This window comes from Calypte anna, chromosome 5A (genome assembly GCF_003957555.1).
Source record: "Calypte anna isolate BGI_N300 chromosome 5A, bCalAnn1_v1.p, whole genome shotgun sequence".
NCBI classification, from domain to species: domain Eukaryota; kingdom Metazoa; phylum Chordata; class Aves; order Apodiformes; family Trochilidae; genus Calypte; species Calypte anna.
Window position 1 is genome coordinate 32,969,944 of NC_044251.1, and position 25,513 is coordinate 32,995,456.

Consider the following 25,513-nt stretch of genomic DNA (forward strand, 5'->3'; position numbering starts at 1 on the left):
CTACATGAAATCAGAATGAGCCCCTCACAGAAATGGCAGAACTGGACACGAGGCATCCTGCTTCAAGGGGACCTTTCACAGGTACCAAGCTACATCCCACATTTGGAAGTATTTTAACCCATCCAACTGAATCTGTTGTCTTTAGGACAAATACAGGTTAAGTGTAGCAGAAATCAGATGCACACACAATGACAGTTACATTACTACAACTCAGAGAAAAGAAATCTCTTACCTCACCAAATGCACCTCTTCCAATCACTTTTATAATTTCAAAGTCATCTCGATGGAGTTGCATTTCCTTTACCAATTTTGTGAATGGTTTTGCTGTTAAAAAAAAAAATCAATTATGAAGATAAATATTGTAAGCCAAAACAATCCATAAACCAGGTCAAAGTCCTTGCTGCATATCCAGTGCAATAGCTATTTTTCAACCATTATTAGAACTATAGAAAGAAAAAATATTAATTCAAATATTTAACTAACACTTAGAATTTTTTCAAAAGTACAGCTCTCTCATTGGTCTTGCCTTGCTGATAGAAAACAAACAACCACGTATTCTTTCAGAAGGATTCCCCCCCTTCTTTAGCATTATGTGAATCAGTGAAGAACCATATGAAAGACAACCCTTAGAGAAAATCTGTCCTATTCTTCGCCCACTAAAATAATTCTCTTCTTCAGCAGAGTTCAGCTTTACTTCTTAATATTTCAGCTAGTACCACCTAGGGCTTTAACAACCCACTCTCAAGAGATAGCTGCCTCTGCCTGAGAGCAAGGAAACCATTTTCTGTAAGGTCTGTCACAAATTTAAGATTTTTATGTTGAAATATCTTCTCTGTTAAGCAACATTCACTAGATCTCAATTAGACCATGTATTCAAGGGTTCCAACTGAGAAGATGTACAGTAATTAAATAACCTACACCTAGTTTATTCTGGTGGTCCTAGCTGGACTCAAGGCTCTTCTCAAAATATATGATTGATAAATTCCTCTGTATCTGCAGATCCTACCAATTTTCTCCTCCCCAGTTACCATTAAGAATATTTTATATCACTGCATGAAGATCACTGTTTAAATAAATTCACTGCTTTGATTATGAAGTTCAAATCAATAAGGGTAAACACTGGCGCAAGCTGAACAGCTACACAGCACCAAAAAAATGCTCTTCTTCACCTCATAAGACTAAAAAGATGTTTATAAACACATCTATTTTTCCCATTTGCAACTCAATAAAATATCACAGAACTGCTACTTGTAATTCAGGCCAGACTCACGTTTTACCTCACCTTACATAGTGATTAGGCTAATGAGTTATACCACAAACAGAATTCCTACAAGAGGGGTCACTGCCTTGATGATGAAGTTCAGACGCTAACACAAACAAACCAAACCTTACAAACACACAAGGGAAGCAGAAGTCTAAACCAGAGATTACAGACTTCAGTATGAAGTCTAACCAAAAAAAAAAAAAAGCCTGAAAAACTCTCAGCAAAAAATCAAATAACTAAAAAAATAAAGAAATAGCTGTACTGTGAAGAACAGCCATACTGCTTCCCTGTACTTAGGAGAAGTGTTATTGATAAGGTTTACTCAAAAAAATAATACTCTTTACACTGGGTATTTCTTGTCTATACAAAGTACGAAATTCCAGAAAGAGACTTTACAAGATTTTCTGCTAGATTCCCCATTTCAGCCAGGCAGGAGTGCTGAGCAAAGTCTCCCCCACCACAAGGCCATTGAGACTTTCACCCCCAAACCCCTAATAGCTTTTAACAAACTTACCCTACAACACCAATTGGAACCAGTCAGAGACCTGTGCCAGTCCAGACATCTACACAAGTAAACACCACTGCCAAGGGCTGTGATTTGTATAAATTATTTTACCTTTTTACCATCAAATCAGGACAGATTGAGGAAATGCCACTAGAGATAAAAAATAAATGTTAAAAATTCGTTATGACTCTACAATAGGACACAGACTAATTCTGCAGAACACCAAGAGGGGGTACTAATCCAACAATATATATTTTTTAAAAAGAATTAACCACCTTCAGCAATAATCCTAGTCAGTAAACAGAATACCAAAATAGTTAGTTTAACCACATATTAACACCCTGCTACTGTAAATTAATCACAAGCAACTTTCAAAGCAGGGAGACACAAACCTACCCAAGTTTAAGCTGTTTAAAGACAAAATATTTTATGATTTTGTCTATGTTTTTTCTTGCTTTGAAGTGTAACAGACTCCACCTCACTAAAACAGAGATTTGGTTTAGAAATGCATTAATTTGTATTAGAGCAAGTGAATTAAATAAGTTTTATATTTCCAAAGCCAGTTAAGTATAACATATCTAGCAGAGCACTTATTTAAATATGTGTAAACAGAAGAAATAGTGTCTGCAGATAAGGGCATTAATGCTGTCTTTCTAGAAACTGTATCCTTCAGGAAGGACAGAACAGATCTCATTCTCTTTACCATAATTTCAATTAAAAAAATCTCCAGGTGTCCTAGGCTGGCCCTGCTTTTTCCATGTCAGATCATCAACTGAAGTACTACATATTACAATGAATTAGTCCCATGTAAATGAAAAAAAGTATTCCTAAAAAAAGTTACTATTTTAACAAGCTATTTGTGTACTTAATTAATCTTAGCTTTTATTATTTAGTAGGTGTTGGTGTTCAAAACCAACACAACTTCAGTGGTCTCTCTCATGGAAAAATAAGCACCAAACATGACTATTTTAACATACAGAAAAATTTTGTATTGGCTACCACTTCCTCTGAAATGGGAAAAATTCATCAAAGCATCTAAGATATCCTAAAATTCATTAAAAATTTAAAATAAAACCTAATAACCACATAATCTCATAATCACAGAGACTACGGCAAGTTTATACAGGAGATGAGAGCTCAGGGAGGGCAACACACCACTAACTCACTTAAAATCAAATTTACTTTACTGGCATTTTGGAGAACACTTTACACCAGGATGTGACCTGCTCCTTTTAAGTACCAGACTGCACAATTTTTACCTATTAGTAAGTTAAATAAAAAAAGATTTCTAATTTGTTTTCCTCCTATCCCACAGTAGGCTGCTGTTCCTCAGACCTCTAACACCCAGATCAGTAGCATGCACAGAACTGGCAAAGCTGAGTAAGCAGAAACTTGCACCAAAAATTGCCAGAGCTGTGTTTGCTGTGCTTGGCAGAATGATGCCAAGTGATATATCCACCACTACAGAGCTGGTAAGAAGCTCCAGCTTCTTTTATGTATCACTATTTTATAAATAAGGAACACAAAATCAACTTCTCTACGTATACTGGAATGAATTACACCTTACTGATGAGTTCCGATCCTAATATTAAAACCAGAATTTGGAGTTGATGTAATACTTAAAATATTTCACCCTGGCAAACAGTAGCGTTAGCTGTACTGGGGGGTTTGCTGGCAGTGATTACTGAATTTTGTTATATATACTGTTGTCACGGTAACATTAACTGAGAAAAAAATGCAAGAGTTTGTTTATTCATGATTGTAAGGCTTTAATCAGAATTGGGACAGATGTTCTACATGCAATATACTGGTATGCATCACTGCCTTTTCTCTCAAGCTCATATTGCATTATTGTACTTAAACTTGTTTGGAAGAAGGGTGGTCTCCATAAGGCCACAACAGAAAAAAATCAAACCAAACCAAACCAACACCTAATTTTAAGGAGCCAAGAAATGCATGCTCTCAAGAATATATATTACAAAACATTACCAGTTGATGTTTTGATCAATATTCATAACAGGAAGTGAAATGCCAGCATTTATTTCTTCACAGAAAACAAGGGTATATATCAAGCCCATAATTCTCCACCACAAACAAATTCTCTTCCAAACATATCCTCTTCTTTCCCTGATAGATGGGACTAGAGTATTTTGTTTACACACAAAGCAAACATCAATTTCAATGATTTAAAAATGTAATTTAAGCACAGTCATAGGTAAGTAGGTTTGTGATTTAGGTTTGTAAGCTGATACATCTACGCTGCAGTCAATTTGTGTAATGCCACCTGATAAAAGATATTTAAAGACTGCTTCAGAACAACTAAAAGCTGCAGGAAATGCCAGCAGGGATAATCTGACATGGCAGATTGGGAATTCTGCTCTGCTACCCCAGGAATGGGTACACACCAGCCTCTGTCAAGGTCAGAAGCATATGTCAAATTTCCTCTCATTTCTGAAAGCAAGTCAGGGACACAAGGTAGCACTGTCACCATCACTCACAAAAAATAACAGCACAACTTTTCCAAAGCTTGAGTGTGGTTAAAAATGAGAAGAGTTGAGGTATGTTTTGGATTTTTGCTTTCCGTTCAGATTCTGAACCACCCAATTTATGTCAATAATTTACTATTTGGAACCCCCAAAGCTCGCACCTGCACAGCACAGTGGACAGAAGAGTACCCACTGGGCTTATGGTAACTATTGCTGCAGCACTGGTTACCCAACAGCTCTAATTTGAGGACTCCTGCATAGTTTTATTAGGCTGTGCAAGTTTCCAGAAATTAAGTCAGAAAATCACTGAGTTGACTCTGCCAAAATGTTCAAGAACATCTGATGTTTTGTATCATTGGCAGCTTCAAGTTTTAAATAAATGTGGCAACTACAAGAAAATAATACACAGACTTACAGATCTCTTTCAGCAATACAGATTGACAGGGACCTCAGTAGGTCTCTAGTCCTACTCCCTGTTCAAATCACAGTCAATATTGATTTAAAAGTTAATTAGGGTTTTGTCAGGTCAAGTCTCAAAAACTTTTAAGGATGGAGACTTCATGCTGTCTCTGGACAGCCCATTCCTACTCTGGACTGCTCTGCACCAGATAGCTTCACAGTTCAGAATTTAACTTTTAAGTGATTTGGGATGTATATATTTGGGGTATATCATTATATACCACAATGATAACATTCATGTAGACCTACTCAGAAGGTATGTCCATACTGTCTGATCATATAGTAATTCATCTGCCACCACGGTTCCTTTATCTACTCATCCCCTTTACAAAACATTGTGGTAGGAAACTATGATAATTGCAAAATATTAATGTCAGAAAAACAAGGAAATGATGTAGATAATTGTCTGTGGAGCCATACTCCCACCAGGCAGATCCAATACTTCATTTAAGATGTTTTCTTTGGAGGAAGAACATGAAGGAGCAGCAAGTTTTACCATTTCTCTCAACCATTGCGCTCAAGCAACTTGTCTGCCCTTTGTGCACCATTTTCAAAGAAACAGCATTCCTATGATATTGCTACTAAAACAGCAGGCTGACAGGTTTAACAAGTTAGTGCTTGTACATGTCTTGAGAGATACCCACACCCTGGTAGCCCCAACCTGCTTACTAGGTTGATAAATACTTGTTACAACCCACACTTAAGTTTTACAGAAGTACAATCTTCTTGCTACCTGATTGTGATTTTTTTTCCCCATATTTTAGAAATTTAAGTTTTATTAATGCCTCCCTCCATCCTTTGGATTTTTCTAGTTACAGATCCTTGCCTCCCTTTTCCTGTGCTGGCCTGTTTCCTCTTACTGTCGACCCCTGTGAGTGTTATTTTTTCAGTCTGATTTCCTAAGGAAGCAAGGTATGTGTGATCACACCGCTTGGTAGCCTGAATCCATTCCTCCTGCTTGGTACCTTTTGATCCCAGTGAAGACCCTTAGTACCCCCATTACCAAATTTCATGAAGTTGTCTAAAGGTACCAAGTTGCTACAAGTTTTATAAATAAAAACTGCCAGTGAACAGGAAAGATTCACACAGTATCATAAAGGAAAAGGCTGCAGCAGGACTGCAGCCATCACCTGCTTAGCTGGGCAGCCAGCATGCATTGTGGTGAAAGTAGATATACCTTGTTGTCCCTAGTCATGGAGGGACAGTAGAACAATACTGACATAGAAGAGGGGGGGAAAAAAGGAAGCATACAACCTAAAAGGGAAGGTAGTATGGTGGGAAGGGCAGGTGGTTATCCCACTAAGCCTAGAAAAGGATGCAGATCCTAATTCTACAGGAAGCTTAAATTTCACCAAAGCTCTGTTGTTTAGAAGTAAAAAGTGACACATCCTGTGTTCTGACACATTTTCTGCTGGGCCTTTGACTTCTGCCATGTCCTCCCTCCTGTATTTATAACATACATATACATACTGCAGCTATCCTGCCTCTTCCTTGATGAACTGAATCTTCACTGCTCATCAACAACCACTAGACAAATAAATTAAATAATGCAAGACTTAGGTTTTCAACTCAGTGGAGCTTGTGCCATTGTACTGATAACCAGAGAAGCACAACTTAGCTACCTATTGCTAAGTTCTTGCAAGCTCTTGTAGAACAGCTTCTTGATACAGACCTCTGCTTCACATGCTTCCCTCAAGCAAGGCCACCCAGCGTTATATTGCCTGGACTGTCAGTACTTCCTATATAGTAAGATGCTTCCTCTTAACAATATTTATCTGAAATGCCAGACACATACACTAATAAAACACCAAAGTCTGAATCTTCTTGGGGCTCACTGCCAGCATTTTTCAAGTGGTAACTCCACTGTTAAATATTGTATTGTGATACTTACTGTGGTATAGAAATTTTTTTAAAAGACCCTCAAACTCTTCTCAAGAAGTAGCACCCAATGATATGCATTTGCAGCCATGATTCTAGATTTTGCTTGGTTTTATGAAGTCCTTCTAACATATGTAAAATGGAGTGCCTGCCTATTTCCAATGAGATACCTTGCTGGCACTTAACTAATAGAGTTTGGAGAAGATTAGGATTAATTACATGCAAAATCCTCAAAGGTTTATAAGGATAAAACCATCACTACCTTTAAGCATAAACCAAGACTAACGGCTCATAGCTTCTCTATTCTGCTCCATGCTTTACTCATTACACAAGATTTGATCCTAGTGTTTAGAATTTGTATGCTAGTTTGTGATAGCTGCATGAAAAATTTATCACCATGCCAAATGGTAATGGCATCAGGAAACGTTTCAAAGAAAAACATTGAATGGTACTTCTGGTGCTGATACTATTAGAGTTGCTAAATTTGCCAGCAGAAAAGCAAAGCATTTACCTTGAAATATCACCCCACTGCTATTCTTTTGTGTGGCAAGTCCCCAAAGCAAGTACTACATAGAAAGGATTCAATATGCAGCATGCTACCATTTGCCAGCTTGTTGATAAATGTTACCACTAACACTTCCTAGCTGGCTATTTGCCCAACTACCCCATTCATTGCTTTTCATGTTTACATTGAAAGGACACCAAAGATAATACTCAAGATTTGTACAGACAGTTACTGAGAAACATGCAGATGATTCTCTGTAGTCAAAGTGACAAAATGTGTTGCCAATTTACCTCCTGTCAGAGTCACTGCGCTGCTCTGAGAGAACTGGACAGCAGCAGAGTTCCAGCAGGAGAGAGGAACTAAGTGGTGGCTTACATTTCCAAGAACACCAAATTACTGTTTACTGTACTGTCTGACAGAAGATAACCTATGGAAAAATAATGGTCACATAAAAACCACATGCCAGTGAGACCTTAAGGTAGTGGCATATGCTAATGCTATGTTGGGTACAACAGAGAGGAGTCCTCTATCTTAAATCTAACAGAGGAGGAAGATCTCTGCTCAATTTTTCACCTTCCTGTTGTGTTACTACCATGGAATGATCCATAACTTAAGAAAGTAAAACATGGTTTCTAGAACCAACCCAGGCAGGGTTTGTTTTGTTTTGCTGTGGTTTTTTGCTCTTGTTTTTGTTTGGTTGATTTATTGTTTGGTTGGTTTTTTTGAGTTTTGTTTGGGTTTTTTAAATACTGAAGTTGACTTTGCAAGATGTAACTGCTAATACTAAGAACAACAAAAAATGTGACTGTGATTAGCATTTAGCTGGGAAACCCAGAAGTGACCTATCCAGGCAGGCTTGGTGCAGCTTCACAGTATTGTAACATTTTAACACACAGCTACCAGGATGCAGACAGACTTCAGGCAGAATGACACCTTCTGAACCTGCACATTTATGAGTAGTAACCAGGGCATTTCAAAAAACACCCCGTGTCCTGAGTTTAAGTTCTAGCCGAACTATCTAGAGATAATTAAGAAAGCTCTTTGAGAAACTGTGTTCCTGACTGCAGTTTGTAGTCCAGCTTTGCACACCCCTTTCCATTTGTTTGTAAGAGGAAAAGCTGCCTTGCCTCTGTTCCTTCCCTGAGGTTCTCAGCTCTTTCAGCTGACTACGCACCAACCACAGACTGATTCCCTGGTGGTCTATCAGCTTTTTCAGCCTTACAGACTTCACTGCCTGATCTATGGTGCAGAAGACCAATAATAACCCTCAAGCTCTCACTTTCTGAATAGACTGAAATATCAGATACTGCTTCTACTTGACTTTTTTAAGGTTTTCAAAGGTGGTCCTTTCCTTCCTCTTAAGCCTTGCTAGAAAAAATGCAAATATTACTATTCCACAATAAAGAATCCTTTTGTCTCTTGAATAACTGTAGATATCCAATGCCATATTAAGCTTCATCTTCAATCCTTATCTTTTCCTTGTGATGATCATACCAGCCCAGAAGGTGCATGGACATCAAGTCATATACATATCCTTGTTCTTCCTTGTTCCTTCCCAGCATACTCCACTCTCATCTGGATCTTCATTAGCATTTATATGCTATGTCAAACCAGAAACCATTTCCAGGAGAAAGCAAACTTGTCTATCCCATCCCCTCCCACTGAACCATTCACATAATGTGACTCAGATACAGCTGTGTGTCAGAGCCCAAGGCAGGCAGAAGGATAGGGCTGGAGAAGGCAAAAAAGTTTTTATCGCTTCCTGGAGTGCAGGGAGCATGGCAGAGCAAGGAGCAAGTCTGCTTTGAGTCAACCTACAGCACATTAGGACAGAATCTTCCAAGATACATTTTAAAACATAGCAAGAAATGGATGATAACAAACACCACAGACTACAATATCTGTTTAATGTAACTTTATTTGTATCTGAATTTTTCTGTACTCCTACTCCATTGTCAGGTTCTGAAGGTGTTGGTGAGGCCATTTAAGCCAAAGCAAATGATAATCATATGTTGAAGCACATCAGTAATGGAAAACTGTTTTAGGATTCTACAAGAATCACTAATTCCAAACAGTAAAATTTCAATAATTTAATTTATTTTATTCCATAACAAAGATGTCAATATTGCTAAATTCCACTCATTGCATGATAAATAATCTAAAAAGCAGAGATGACAATTTTTTGTAGAACAGTTTGAGAATTGTCTGCTCAGAAAAAACTTTTGTCACTTTTTTCAGATAGTTTTAAACAAGATATTAAGAAAATCTCAAATTTTAGCTCAGCCAGATGTCAATAACAACACATGAAAGAATTTATATCTTCAGACCCAGCACCTCTTGCACACTCTGCTAATAAAACAGTTCCAGTGATGACCACACTGTGCTGATAAAAGCTTACATACACTTACATTAAGCCATCACTTACATGATCAATATATGAGCAAACTTCTCATTTTCTTACTGTATGCTTTATTTCAACTTAGAAGTAAAACTCAGCCAGACAAACAGCATAACTGTTTTATCCACTATGTACAGTAAAAGCACACCTTTCGTTTCCTCAGGTATATGCAAGACCTTCTCTGAAGTTACTAAAAACTTAATACATGTGTTATGTAACAGAACGATTCGTACTTTATGTTGGTGCTGTATTTACTGTATGCCCCCTCCTTAATGTTAAAGATTAGAGGTTTCTATTAATAATCTCTTCCTGACAAAGCACCCTACACACATGCACTTAAAGTGACAAGAGAGAAATTCACCTTCTGAGGTATTCTTTTTCTTTGCTTATAAATTTGAGTGAAGATGTTGTTCAATGACAACTGGATCCCTGCCACCAGAGGGGCAGTATCACAGCTCTTGTTATCAGCTGTAACAAACGCAGCTGCTCCCACCTCACTGACCCAATTCTGCTCACTAAACCAGCAGAAACCCAACCTACCAAGACACATCATGCACCTATCATCCAGTATTTCAACAAACTGAATCACTGTCACTGAAGGGTTGGGAGAGGCTGCTACAGCAGCGCATGCAGGAAGGGTAAAGGAGTGCAGCTCTTTTTTGGGGGCCATCATCTTGAGTAATTCAGACCAAGGTGAGATGGACTGCCCATGCAATAGCCCTCACAGCAGTCCAGTTGATGAAGAGATGGCCTAACTGGTGCTGCTAACACCCAGACAGCTGCACAGAAAGTTGGGTAAGGGAGCAGAGTAAAATGACAATTACCTTTTTCCTGGTATTTCAGTCCTCAGCCAGATTAAAATCATAAACAATAAAACATAAGTCTAAAGGTCTGAGGCATGAGATGGCTCACAGTGCTATGGAACTGCACCTCATTTTTTTTATTTTCCTTTTTTTTTTTTTTATGGCTCAAGGCTGCACACTATGAATCTAAATACCCTGAGCTTTTTTTTTTAGTTTCAAGAGTTCAGATAGCAACAGCTTCTTTAAGCACAGGTGTGGCACCTCTTCACTTCCTTTAAAATGGCAGGGGGCAGCAGGACATTTTCTCAGGTATTACTCACACCATCTCAGAGCTTCCTTGAAGCTCCAGGTCTAATTAAAAGGTCAATGAAAATCAGGTTTTTGTCACAGCAAAAGGCCATGAAGACATGCAACAAGCAATCACTGTAACCAGGCACTACAGTATTTGGCATTCCTGAAGTTACTTAGAAGCAGAGAAGAGAGGAACAGTATTCTTTGCAGACTTAAAGACAAAGTCCCATAGTAAGATTTGCTACATGTTATAGAGGAAGATTCAGAGTACTTATAAATAAATACTTTCACTACTTCAGCACCTTTTCTAGAACTAGAAGTCTAGACCCAAAGCCATTCTGCTCCATACAGTGCCCCTGGCTGGGAGCAATGAAGAGGAACACTCTCCACAGCAGCACTATTTTCACTGACTCATAGTGCTCAAAGCCACTACCAACATAACAAAGGACAAGCAGGCCATTATGGGCACAGTTAGCCAGCTACAACAGCAAAATCCCATGTTTTTGGGGTATTCAGAAGGCAAATGCATCTCCAGGGGGTGGGATGCTTCCTGACACTTACCTGCTCATAAAGGAAGAGAGCAGAAAGCAGAGAAATTCACCTCTCAGCCTTCCAAGGTGTGATGAAAACTTTATCTGGATAAAACAACATGCTTCTAATTTCACAATGCTACTTTTCCTTAATGTCTGACATTGACTCGGCATGTTTAAAAAAAGAAAGGTTAGATTTTCTCTGTGTGTCTGTATGTGTAACCTACTGGAAACCCTAAACCTGGCTTTAGATGCACTCATTGAAATGCAGACAACCTGCATGGTACTTTTGGCTTTGTTTAGTATTTTGAGCCCATCTTTTCCCAACATGTTTGACTTTTTTTTTTTTTTTTTCAGAAATTATTAAATCCAATTTCTGGATCATTATTTTAGACAACAAACTCTCAGCAGACTGCCAGCTTACATGAAACACTGTTTAATGGATGTGCTTCTAGGCATTCCCAAACCTCCTGTAAACTCCTGAAAGCTTACATTCCAAAGCTATCATTCCAAACCAGAACACAACTCCCTTTACTGCACATCCCAGTGTGATCAGTAGCAGCCCAAGCCCCCTGGGTTCCAGCTTTTCTTTCTTTCTTGCATTTGCTAAAACCCTGCAAGAAACAAAAATCTATTAATTGTCCTTAGCTGGTACCAAAATTGCTGGCATTAAAATATGAAAATCATTTCAATTATTACAGTTGTAAATACCACCTATATCACACCTTCCTGCCTTGCTCCTCAGTTTTTCAAGGTAAGTGTAGCAAGTGAGGATCATCCTGACAAGTTCTTATACCAGGTGCAGTATCTGACAGAACATTCTGCTTTTAAGTTTATAATTTCAAACACAACTTCTCAATATTTTACACTCCTCTCTACTTGAATTTAAGAGTAAGATTACCTAAATGCCATCTCTGTTTAGTAAGCACTACATCCATAATCTTTTTGCCCTAAGATTTATTTCCATGCATTTAAGTGCAGAATTCCTTTTCCTTCCTCATCTACAGCCCATCTAGACAGGTGTGTTGATTTGAAAACAGAAAATCAAATACCAGCATATTAAGAATCAGCTTGTAGTAAGCTAGCAATCTCAAATCTTCATCTATACCTCAGGCTCCATTCTGCTGGCTTCCAACCTTTTCCTTTACTCGCACTTCAAAACAAGCAAACATTTGGATGCTGTGACTCAGGTGAGTACCTGCATGTCAGTACAGATGCAGCTGGAAAACACTACCACTGTAGATGTGCCTTTACAATTTTCCATTTCCACAGCAGGAACCAGGGAAGATGCATTAATTTCCTTCAAGACATCTCCTGGCATAATACATTGCCTCTGAAGGAGACCACAACCAGAAGATGAATCCAAGGATTTTCTGCAAGGAATATCTGTGAATCACCAAAATACTCTAAGCTGTCAGAATGTAACTGCAGACTACACAGACACTGAGTCAAATAATTACATGCAGAAAAGCCACAGAGTTGCCTTTCTACTTCCTCACATCATTTAGCTATAACCCATTCCTCTCTTTCTGCACATAGAATATTTTCCTTTTCTAATTTATTTCCAGTGTCATCTAAGTAAACCTTGACTACTTTGCCCATTCAGTAACCATTTTAGCTGCTAAATAATATTTTCCACTTGCATTGACTCAAATTAAAAACCTATTTAGGCCCAAACCACAATCTTTAAAGACTGTCAAACTTTTCATCCTTGATATTGCATTTCAGACTTGCTAGTTCAATTTTTGCCAGAGTATTGTGATGCTGAGGCTCTTTTATCCTTTTATTCTATCAACTTCTTTGGAATTTTCTTATGGATAAGATGTAATATTTGATTTTTTTTCCTTTATTTTTTCATCTCTTACAAATCTCAATATTTATGCTACTGACACTTTATTATTTTTCTTAAACCTACACAAAAAAGGTGCTCAGGACTATTTGTTTAGTAACACATCAATCCATCTTTGGGTTGCCACTGTGAATCCAGCAAGGACACAAATACTACAAACACATTTCTAATTTTTTGATGGTGTTATGGCTTTTAAAGTAACATCCAAGCTTTGATTTGGTTCTTATGGTCAGGTACACACACAAATGTGTGACAACAGTGTCCAAGACAGAGAAACCATGAAGCACTGAGGAAAAAGCAGACTGCTTACAAAGCTTGCATTTTTGTTGTTCAAAGCTTCAGTAAAGAAGTTCAAGTCTTGAAGAGGATCCTTCTGGAAACCTTTCTGAGGCTCACACCCTAATAGTCATGCAATTTCACTGTTATCATAATTTCTTGAGGCTTAGCTTTATTTTTCTATACAATTTGAACTTTTACACTAAAGTCACTGCAGCATCAAAAAAACTCTATGTCCACAAAACCCTTAAAAAGAAGCAGCTACGTGTTGAACTATTTCACTGTATGACTTTTATGAGCAGCAAGTATCATTTTATTACAATTTCTGTTAAGGTGCACAGACTGCACCAGTAGTTACTCTTACACAGGAACAAAAATATACCTAATTATTTTAAGAAACTTTACAATAGTTGAGTAGTCTGTGCAGTTGCTGGCAAAAGCCAACACCTGACTCTGTATTCAGAGTTCATCTGTAATTTAAAGAAAGCAAAGAAGCCAGGAGCATTTACAACTTTATTATATGAAATCTAAATTTAAGAAGTTGTTAACTTCAGAAGAACCAACCTAAGAAATAAATTTTCAAAGAACCAAGATGACTTATATGTCCTATGTGAACATACTCTAACACATGAAAACCCCCAATAGTCTAGTAAGAACCTGTCAGCTATCAGATAGGAAATTTTTTTTCTTTGATTATCATCAGTTTCACTTCTCTGCTTCAAAATCTTATTTAACAGATATTTATGTATATAATCTCCACTTAAAGTCTTCCTTAACTTCTGGAAGTATCAGGTAAAGACATCTGGCCTGACCACTGTTAGTAGCATATCAAACAATATTCAGGACTACATGAGGCTTTTCTCAGTCTTTTCTAATTGATATAGCTGCTGATTTTTTTATTCTAATACTGCAAATTGTAATTCAAATACTATGACTCCCCAACAATCTATTTCTGTGCAAGTGTTAAAAGATTACAAGTAGACAGTGTTGATTTCCTCTTCCACAAATTGTTAAGCACAGCTAATTTCCTTGCCAATTAATTTTTTTAATTTTTTTTAAAATTTAAACATAGAAGTGGTAACTCACAGTCCACACCTATGTCCCTCAGCAAATGAAGAGAGAAGGTTCTTAAGTGTTATATGGGACATGAGGGGGGAGGAAGAGATGAGGGCAAGGAGATTGAAGTAAGAAGTAGGTCTTGCCTATACTTCTCTCTTGCAGAAAGATAATCCATTGTCTTTTACCAGCTGTCACCCATTTCAGAGCTCACCACAGAACTCTAAATGTAAATTACTGAAGCATATTTTCCAGTAAAGTCTCTGCATTATTTATTCTGCATCTATCAAGCATATCCTTGAAGTAAGAGCTATTATTACCAATGTGCACAATGACACATTACAGCCCCTGATGCAAAAGATCATTGCAGCAATGTATGCCTAAGTGTACGTTGCTGTTTTAAAGACAACACTGCAAAATGCCTTCTCTAAACACAAATACAAAATATATAAAAAGTCTGAACAATGAAAGAAAAAAGGAAATTAAGGACATGAGAGGAGCAGGACAGTATTTCTCAGCAATTTGAGGCAGCAAGACTCAGTGCAAAAAGGATATCACTGCCCTTACTTCACTATTGGCTTTTTCTCCCATGGTATCTGCACAGTGTATGCAACTTCCATGCATCCATCACTAACACAGCTGAGGGCTCACAACCACAGCATCCAAACAAAGCTGCAACACTTTGAGTGAAGTTTCTTCTGAAAAATTTACACACATTATAAACTCCTCACATACCCAACCCTTGTCCCAGAAGGGTAATGGACCATTGCATTGTACAGTACTGCCAATGAATGCTCTCATGACACGGCTGACAGTATATGTACTTTGGCAAGGATGTCTACCAGACTTCCAGGCATTTAAGAATTTTGAAAAATCTTACTATTTTTCCAAATGTTTGCTGCAAGCAATGTACTGAAAACACAGATATAAATTCATTGTAAAGGGAAGTGAAGTGTTACTCAGGATAGCCTTCTAATAATTACAGCACAATGCCAAAAAAGGCTTCAGTTCTTGCTTTTTGTCCCATTTATACATCATTATCCTCATAACTGACAGAACTTCCTGTGCTATTTTCCGTAATTGGCTCTGCAATGCTGAATTTGTTGTGTGTTTTCATTTGATAAGCACACTACCATCCAGACAGAATTTCACCATTAAAGCCATGTTGCAAGTCCAACTTCATGTAAGTCACACAAACTCTTACTTTACAAAAAACAGAGTATCTCCCATTAGATCTTTACAACTACAAGGAAGAATCAGTTTCCCAGAACTGGACACAATACTCCAGAAATGGCCTCACAAGTGCTGTAAAGATCAGAATAACCACTTTCCTCTACTTGCTGACTACACACTTGGTGATGCAGCCCAGTACACAAGCAACCTCCATTTCTACAAAAATACACTGCTGGCTTTCTCAACCAGTTGCTTAACAGGATCCCCAAATCTTTTTCTTCGGGGTAGCTTTCTAGTTTTCCCCAATTTTCACAGTTCCACAGTGCAAGACTTCACACTTGTCATGATGAATGTAGTGAGGTTTTACAGTGCATAGGAAATATCATGCTGGTGTGCAAAACGTTAAGTGTAGAATGTAATCTCTGCTATCCATCCCCTTAAAAAAGGGGGCCTGAAACATTAAACAAAACCTTTACAATGTTTAATACTACCCTCAAGAACAGGAAGTTTACAACTAGATTACCTGTAGCTCTGATTCTGTCAAAATCAACCAGGGTACTTCTGCTCCTGGTTTGAGCTACTCAAATGCACGCAGACCTATAATGTGGAAGACAATCATTGCAAAGCCCATTACTCAGAGCACCAGAAGTTACTTCATCCCTGAATTTTTTTTTAAATGAAAAGTCCCCCCAGTGACCTGTCTGGGTCACACCTGACCAATGTGGCTCTGTTGGTACAGCACTACACCCAATCCAGTAAATCCTGCTGGCCAGCAATAGCATACACAGAGCAATAACCACAGCTCAGTTGTCTTAATAATCAGTAAATACTTCTAAGGGTAAGATAAAGACAGGCTGTGTGCCTGATACAGTCTCCAGTGAGGTATCCCCACAGAGTGCTGTCCTGTTTTATGTTATCTGAAGTACCAGGCCAGAAGAACCACAGTTTAAAAACAGCTGTTTGATATTGTCATTATTCCCACTTAAATATTAACTGTCCAGGAAACCAAAGGCTGAACTAACTGGTAATGGAAATCTTCAGTTACGTAACAGAGTAACTTATCACAAACTTATTTCCTTCATGCAGAGATGCAATGTCATGAGGCTAAAGCTACAACTGGTTAAAGCTGGTTCTCAAGGAAAATGTTTGTGCTTCTTCCCTGTGACACAACAGGCTAACTCACCTGCAGCTTCTCAGAAAGTCTGCTCTCAAGGATGAAGTGTTTGAGAGCTTAGGAAAAATACCATATTACCTATAAAAGCTAGGAGACTGAATACCCCAGGCTCCAGCCTTCACTCTGCATTTATAACCCAACATCTAGCAATTGGTTACTATCTACCAGTTACTCTATTAAGACTCCTAGATCACTTTTACTCATTTGTAAATGTAAAAATTTTCCTTTCACAGACTCCTGTAATGTCATATAGGTTCTCATTTACAAAAATGTGGTTTCTTTTTTTTTTTTTTTTAGATAACTTGAGAGAGTTGCAGGGCAACAAAGCCATCCTAAAATGAACCACTGACACTGAGTGCACAGTGAGATCCCTTCCTCACCTTAAAGAACATGCAAATCAAAAAAAGAAAACACAGACAGAAACTACATTCCCATTTCACTCAAATACAGTGAAAATGATCACAGAACAGATAATGGAAACCTGATTCCTTCATTTAAAATTTTCATTACAATTTTTACTGAGGTATTACCTAACCATAGAAAAACACATTTGATTCTACTCTTTGGGTCCACAGTCCAAGAACAGTCAGAAGTCTGCAGAACAGAGCACACACACGAGGCATCCATCCCTCAGTGCTAACAAGAGTCTAGGAGGCCACACAGCCATCAGACACAGAAATGGGAGTGGAAAGAATGATGATACATGGCAATCTAGCTAATCCTATCAAGAAAAGGGCTAAACTTAAAGCCTAAACATGCATCTTAAAAAGCAAACCTTTGGGAACATATTTCAAAAAGATAACAGGATCTTCATGTCTAAAGTCACCTCCCTGTTGTTTCTACTCTGCCTTAATTATGGTGAAATAAAAGACACTCAGAAGACGCCAGCCTTCAGCATTGATAATCCAAGTCACAGGGGCAGCAGTAAAACCAGCAGCACACAGGAAAAGCTCCGGGAAGATGCCAACTGTTGGTGAAGGATTGGCAAAATGAAGATCACAGAACCCATGCTGTAACAACAGCAGAAATCCAAAAGTGAGCAAGGCAACGGAGACAACCCTTATCCACAGCCAGGGTACATGTGGATCTCTGGAAGGAGGGAGTAGAACAGGGATGAAGGAATTCTTCAGGGGTGGGGAAAAAGGTTTCAGATGCACCAGAAGCATTACCATACAATTACTAGAAATCTCATTCTTCCTCAGATGAGGACTGAGATTTCCCACACCCCACACAGCACAACTCTAAAAGGGAATTCAGGTTTTTAATGTCTTCAATTAAAAAGAACGGGTTCTTTGCTAGGAAAGCGTTAAAAACAATTTAGGGCGTGATCTATTTTTATGTACCTTTGGAGAATCTCTAAGTGACACAAAGCTTTTCCTTAAGTCTCATCTCTCCAGGAAAGGCATTCTATTTAGTTCTCAGGCTAAAGGAAGCAAGCAAGGAAATCATAACCTAACTGAAAACCCCCACAGTGGGGGTGCTACATTTTGGATAAAGTTACAACATGTATAAAAAGAGTGAATCCACATCCCAGGGACTACACAGTCCCAAATGGAAGTATAATATTCCCAGAAGAGCTACAACACTCCTTTAAGACTGACTCTTCCACATCTGATTAATAAACTTGACATATTTCAATGATTCAGTGCTTGGTGAAGACCTCACCATTTTCCAACACTCATATTCCTTTACAGAGGTCCCAGGTTGGACATCCAAAGATACTATCACATTTGAAGCTCTAGGCCATGGTTAAGTAATAACAGGTTTCAGTGTTAAGACCCTGATGACATGAATGACAGAAATTAAGATCTCAGGCACTTGGGGATGCCTAAGGCCTCAGCTGGCAATGACGGATGCACACACTTAATCTGAATGCACTCTGAAGTGTATCTACAGACTTGATTACTGAGGTCTATGCAAAATCAGGGCTTAAGAAAACAGTGTGTAATTTCCTATTGAAAAAAGCTACATTCATTACAGTGAACAAATATATTCATAAATGAAAGCCTGCATTCTGGCAATCTGCATACACTGAGGAGAAAAATAAGAGTGGAATATTTAAATATTAGAAGACTGCTGAAATGAATAGATCACACTGAACCACAGACAAAATGTACTTAAAAATTCTTGGATCTGAAAAGGCTTTTTAAACTTGAAACTCCTTTTATTAAAACAAACAAACAACACACAGAGATACACAAAAAGAAAACAACAAAAACAAGGAAAAACCCCAACAAAACAAAAAACCCTCAACCCTTAGAGCTTCAGAGGGATGTATCACTGAGCACAATACAAGCTCTTTGGTAATTACATCAAGAATATACTGAACTGTCAAGTGTACCTTAAGAAAAACTTAGAAAATTAAACTCAGTTCTTTTAAAGCATTATTAAAAATAAAAAAACAGTAAAAAGCTTTAACAAGTCCCTTCTTTTTTTTCTAAACACATTTACTTGTGGTTTATCATCCTATTCATCTTTTTCAACAGGGGTAACAAAAAAGAACCCATAACATTTTTCCTAATTCTAGGCACTATATTCTGTTAACAGCTTGCATAAATTTCTAATTGTTTAGGTATTATGTGTTTAGGTATCCTTCCTTTTTATAACACCCATCTAAAAGCAGCTTGTGTGAGTTACCTTGAATTACAAGCAAGGGATAAAAATCTAAGATTCATGAATTCATAAATTTGAATAATCTGTAGTAGTTTAACATTCCAAACTAATCTCAGCTAGAGATAAACATTTCTAAAATCCAGTATGTTAATATATAACCATAAAGTAAAAGCGACTTGCTAAAAAAAAAGCTAATGAAACAAGTTTCTACAGTTATGACTCACATTGTTAAAATCACTTGGTTTTAGTAGGTGTAGAAGAAACTGGCTCACTCCCACATGTGAATTATTAAAAAAAAAAAACAAAGTTAGTTCAAGTGCATTTAATAAAAAAGTTCAATGCACTGAATCTGCTGACTAAATCTATATCCAAGCTGTATCTACTGATAATGCACAACTGTGCCAACCATTGAAGTTTTAAGGACATAAATTAAGCATTTTTTCCCCCAAAACATTTTATTTTAATATTAACTGTGAAAAAGTGACATGCAAATAATTTAGATTTCAAAGTGAAACAAGTCAGAAAAAATGTTAGATTTATGGATGCTTATATAGCTTTACTTCTGTACTATACCTTATCATGACCCACAAGTAGAAACTAAAAGTTGCAGACATTTTTTCTATGCAAAGACAAATTTATCAATTACTTTTTTATACATGAAAACTTGGAAAGGGGTAAATAAAATAAAAATACGAAATACAGGCCACAACCTTTAATGTAACACATAATTCCTCAAGCCCTCACTAAAGACTGTTGCTATTTATTAGCACCCTAATCCGCAGCAGAAAAGCAACAGCGACTGCCTTCTGTGGGACAGAAGACAAGCATCACCCAGGGGATCTGTCACTTCAACAGCACATGGCAATGTATTTCTCATCCTCCAGACCACATCACTTTGCCATTGTCCAAACATGACAGTGGTATTCGGTGCCAATATTTCACAGCATAAAGTTGCACAGAAAAAGTCATGAAAAGATGCTGCCTCATCCTAAAAGTAGCAGATGTAGTGTACAGGGTCCACTTGGGCACAGAGCGGCAGGCTTTGAACCTTGTGCCTTCCCATCACTAGCCTGGACTCCAATGCTATTAAAGCTCATGTGGAAGTCTGGACTACTTCAGCATGAATCAATCTCAGCATGTATTTTTCAAAAGAACAAAACCAGTTTACTCAAAGCAGGAGACTGGAATTTGGCAGCCATGCTCATGCTGTTCTCTCAGATGACCAAGAAAGATTTCATTAGTGAAGGCTATCCAAGTTACAGTGCCCCATCTCCAACCACAGGAAAGCCTTCAGGGAGCAGGAGAGGGTTCCAGCTGCATCCACACTGCACTATGCACAAAGAAACCATGGCCACCACCACCACCACTGGCCTTTCCAGAACCTCTGCAAGGCACCTGCAGCTTCTCCCTGCCCCACTGGGCCCTCATCCACATCTTCCTGCAACTGGCTCTGGTAAAAGGGATCGTAACAGGCTTTGGTGAATAAAGGATGGAAGTGGAAGAACTTAGGTCAGAATATGAAATTGTTGTTCATCAGCTGTCTTCATTATCCAACCACACTTAGAGCTTTTGCCTACACAGAGAAGGACATTATACAAACTAGAAGAGCCTGAGGTCCCTTCCTGGCTTTGTGCGTGTGCTTCTGCAAGAAGGGGAGGGGGGAAAAATGCTAGAGGAAGAGAGGAATTTAAGCCCTCAAGTCAAGAGAGATGGCCTGTTAAGTGACAGTTTTTCCTGGTGCAAACCAAGAAGGCCATAGTAAAGGTCCTCATAAGCAACCATAGCAAACATAAGGTCATCTCAGAAATACCTAAGAGTTTTTTCTGTCTCCCCACTCAAGAGGAGTGCCCTCACCCTTACCTAGCACCTCCTCTAGTACATCAGTGCCTATGGCAAAGGACCAGATCTAGCATGCTCCTAGTTTGAAGATGTTCTAAAGCAGGCTGGGAAGACCTTTTCTGAGGTCCACATCTACACTTCCAAATACAACTCCTTTCAGACTGAGAGAACAGTCTGCAAGATTCTCTCTTCCCTCATTAGGTATTTTTTAATTTGAAAGGTGAAGGTCCCTCTTCAAGCAGAACTGGATGAAGGAAAAAACAGGTCTGAGAGTAGACTTGGAAAATCCACAGAGCCCCCTACCCCTCCACCCCAACAGCAAAATCCAAACTTGAAGCACCAGTCCTGACAGCAACCCAAAGCTGTGAATCACTGCATCAGGAGCAGCGTGACAGCAACCCTTCCTGCTGAACTTCCCATGCATGATTTATTCATCCATGGTCCAGCCTTAAGTATAACAGATTTATACCCAAAAGTGGCAGCTCAAGGCTAGGCAGGTTATTTTGTGCAGTTTGTGTGCAATTTCTCACTCCTCTAGCTCAGACTGGCAATATATTGCTGTTACTACACCAGCACCCACTGCCTATTATGCCAGATTGTCTCCAAGGGCATGGCAGCAGGTGCCTCTCCAGCCTACTTGAGCTAATCATCTGCAATCTTCTTTCTTTTGCCCAACAGCTTCAGCCCCCTTAAAGTAAGTTCCTCCCAGGAAAAATAAAAACAAACAAACAAAATGAAAACAAAAGAAAACCAAACCAAAACAAAAACAAATCCAAAAACAGCCATCCAAAAGCAGAACACCAATCTATCTGGGCAGCAGACCTTGCACAAACTTGCAAAAGTCAGCATTCAAAAAGACAGCTTCTAACACATCAGGAGAAAACAGTCTGCTGAAGTATCCCGTGCACTTGCTTCAAGGAAGGGAAACCCAACAGTTCAGATCAGCCTAAACTACCCTGACATTGGTTTTGAGGTGTTCTCACAGAGAGAACCAGCAAGTACACAGTCCAGGAGTGAGGCAACACTGAATGCAGTATGTGGGGACGTGTGCCATCTTGCCCTCTGTAGCATGCCAGCAGTACAAAACAGGGTCAAGGAAACAAAGGCTGGAGCAAGAGCACAGTGCAGCACCAAGCGCATTCTGAATAAAAATAAGGCCAGTTTCTGTTAGACTCTTCTCTGAACATGCTTGCCTACTGGCTGCAAACTGTGCCAAGAAGCTGTTCAAAAAAGCTGGTTGTGCCAGTCCCTGCTGACTAGAAGTACAGGGCAGCAAGCAGCAGCCACATCCAACAAAGATAACTCCTGCAAAAAACAAGGTGATGTCAGACAGGCACGAATGTGATGCCAGCTAGCAAGGTGCCCTGCAAGCAGCTACTCCAGAGCAGGATTATGAAAGATCCAGATCCCTCCATATAGCAGAGCAAGGGGTTCCACAGGCAGGAACAAACTGTACCTGAAACCCAAAGGGCAGGTAATGCACAGACAGATTGGCTGCCGAGATGCCACCATGCTGCTCCAGCACTCCTGTGCTTCTGTGTCACGTGAAACAAGGGACAGCATACGTTCTCCTGCGGAAAGCGTCTCCTACAGCTCTCTCTGCAGTGCATGGAAAATACCACCCCATAGCACCTGAGCACCAGTCTGCAAAACAAACTATCACAGAAGTCCAGAGCCATGCAGCCTCCTCCAGGCTTTCTCATGGCCTTAGCTCGTCTTCACCAGTGATCTAGGTCAGCTTTACCAAAGGAAGCACCTCCACAGATTTTTTTAGGGACAGGCAGACTGTTTTACAGGCTAAGACCTAGGAGTGTCCAGTTCCAGCCATCTGCCCAGATGGTCAAGCAATTTGGCCTCAGAGACACAAGGGTTCTGTAGCAGCTCAGTTTCCCTGATGGCTTTCCGAGAGGAATGAGTAAGTACAGCTAGAATAAACAGGACTCCTTGCTGTTAGGATTTCTCACTCAAGAAATAGCACACATAGCAATAGTTTAACAGACACTAAACACAGATCTAGGAAATTCCTTCTGAACATGTAGACATGGGTCTGCTTTCTAACAGAGTTGGATTCAATTCCCACTAAGATAACTGAGCATGATTTCAGTATCTATCATATAAACAGTACAGTGATAAACAACTGGGCAAGACTTGATTCAACAGGAGTTATAAATAAAAATAACTGGAAGGACTTTGGAATTCCTCACTTGCAGCTTAGCTAGCTCTTCTCCAAAGATAGCTGGCAAAAAGATATGCTTCTTGTACTTCCAGTATAGGGAAAAAATATAGTCTGTTTGAAAGCTCCAGTCACCATGGGAAAGCTACAAATGCCAAGGTTAAAATGGCAGATTCTTTCAACATTTCTAAAGCAATGGAAGCCACAAGCTGCCTCAAGGCGAACGGCCACACCCTGCGCTCTTCTATGGTTAGCAAATAGGAAGAAGGATTTTTAAGAAATAATAAGCCTGTGGCAGGGCTACCAGGAAGCAGATGCAGGATTTACAGGACAGAAACAAGGAGATCCATCATTTGGTTCACCAGCCCCTGCAGGTGAGGTGCGAGGGTTCTACAGCTGTTGGATAGGGAGAAGGTGGCATAAGTCTCACAGGATAAACAAGAGACATAACTTTCTGGACTTCTCACTTCTCCCAACAACTCCAGAATAGGAACAGCATCGTGATGCTGTCAGGAGAGCAGAGATATCTACATCCAGCAGCTACACCGCTCAACTCAGCCTCTCCTCTGCACCCCATAGCCAGGAATAAGTCTGCCTCAACTACCACGCCTGAATGCTATTTTCTCTTGACAATTAAGAACGTGAGCAAGTCCATTAGCCACAATGAATCATTTTAAGGGAACTTTATGTGAGCGATACCTCACACCCAGTTTTAAATCTAAAACAGTAAAGAAACGCTGGTTATATAGCTCTGCTTAATTTAACCTTAATACCTATGCAGCTTATTTCCATTGACAGTGACAAGTCTCCATTTTGTCAACAGGAAATTCCATCTCCAGTTGATAAAGAAACACTGATCTTCAAAGAATAGCCCAAATATTTAAGTACACTTTCATGCATCTCCAGACTCCTAACAGCACACAGTACTTGTGAACGTGAATCCAGAATATCTTCTAATATAGAATCAGGCTGTAATTAAGAGTGCACATCATGACATGAGAGAGATTAGCGTGTTCAGCATGATATTTTCCTTATTAGCTGGAGGCAGAAACAAGTTCCTTCTAAGTGGAAACATACTGTGAGGGCATTAGGACACAGATAAAAGGTGTCTCATAGCTGGCATTTATTTGTTTTTAACAGCTTGAAGGGAAGGGAAGAACACACAGTATCAACTGTAATTGGTTTAAAGGGTATTCCTTGTTGATGGAACACAAATATACAGCAGCCCAGACTTAGGCCCATCCCCTTACCATCAAGAGCCTGGATTATAAACTTTTATCCCTACTCTGCAGCACCAGATGGTAGCTCACATACATTTCAATTATTTATTGAATAGGCACTTTGTTATACTAGGGTAATCCCACACTGCAGTAAGAACTACACACTGTTTTCAGTGCAAGCTATACTTTTCATCAAGTCAGTAACCTTTCACATTCAATGAACACAATAAATAGAATTAGAAGAAGTGATTTTATAAAAAGTTGGATAATCAGCCTCTCCATCACATAGAAAATGACAACGCAGGGATCAATCAGTAAGACACAACCACCAGCAGTGCTATAGAGAAAGGATATCATTCTTTGGCCTGCCCCAATCCTTTCCACCACTTCAGTGCTCAAAGTACCATCGTGGTCTGATCTCCCACATTTAACAGTTTGTAGGTGCTCACTCATTCAAGCCATCAGCTTGAAAGCAAGAGTATATGGCCAGATTGCAATTTGCAGAAGGCATACAAAGCTCCCACCACAAAACAAATAATCAATGATCACCAGGCTGCAGCCTTGTGAGGCAGATGTGATAAAGTGGTTAATTATTCAGTTGGCAATCGCATTACTGACGTCAATAGAAGAGTCCAGGAAGTGAATCCTCTTAGTTTGTTAGTGTATGACAAAGACTGGTGGTCCCCACAGAAATTAAGGAGAACCAGCTGTCCCTACATGTTAGTGCTCTGGTCTGTAGTGCTAAGACACACATTTGCATCTACTGAAGTAAATCAGTACCTCCCTCCCTCTCCCTTAGGAAATCCTTTGTTGTGTGGCTTTTTTTTTTTTTTTAGGAGAGCTCTTTAAAAGCCTAATTAACTGTACATGCATGGAACAGCTGATAAACGGGACAGTATGCTCATGAGCAATGATCTCTCCTCCTTCCCTTTCAATTCTTATTCCATAGGGAAGTTAAGTCACCTTCATCATATATTGTTATTCATAACTTACTCAGCTGAATAAATCAGTCAGCCACCAT

At 39.0% G+C, this 25,513-nt stretch overlaps 1 protein-coding gene across 8 annotated transcripts in view; it reads right to left on the minus strand.

Moving 5' to 3' along the window:
- Window positions 1-25,513, minus strand: part of CDC42BPB (CDC42 binding protein kinase beta) — an 88,619-nt gene that overhangs the window by 61,988 nt on the left and 1,118 nt on the right. For all 8 annotated transcript variants that reach the window (XM_030452724.1, XM_030452723.1, XM_030452722.1 and 5 more), the window contains exon 2: window positions 233-324. In XM_030452724.1, coding sequence (XP_030308584.1) covers window positions 233-324 — 92 coding nt within the window. The remainder of the gene's footprint in view (window positions 1-232; window positions 325-25,513) is intronic.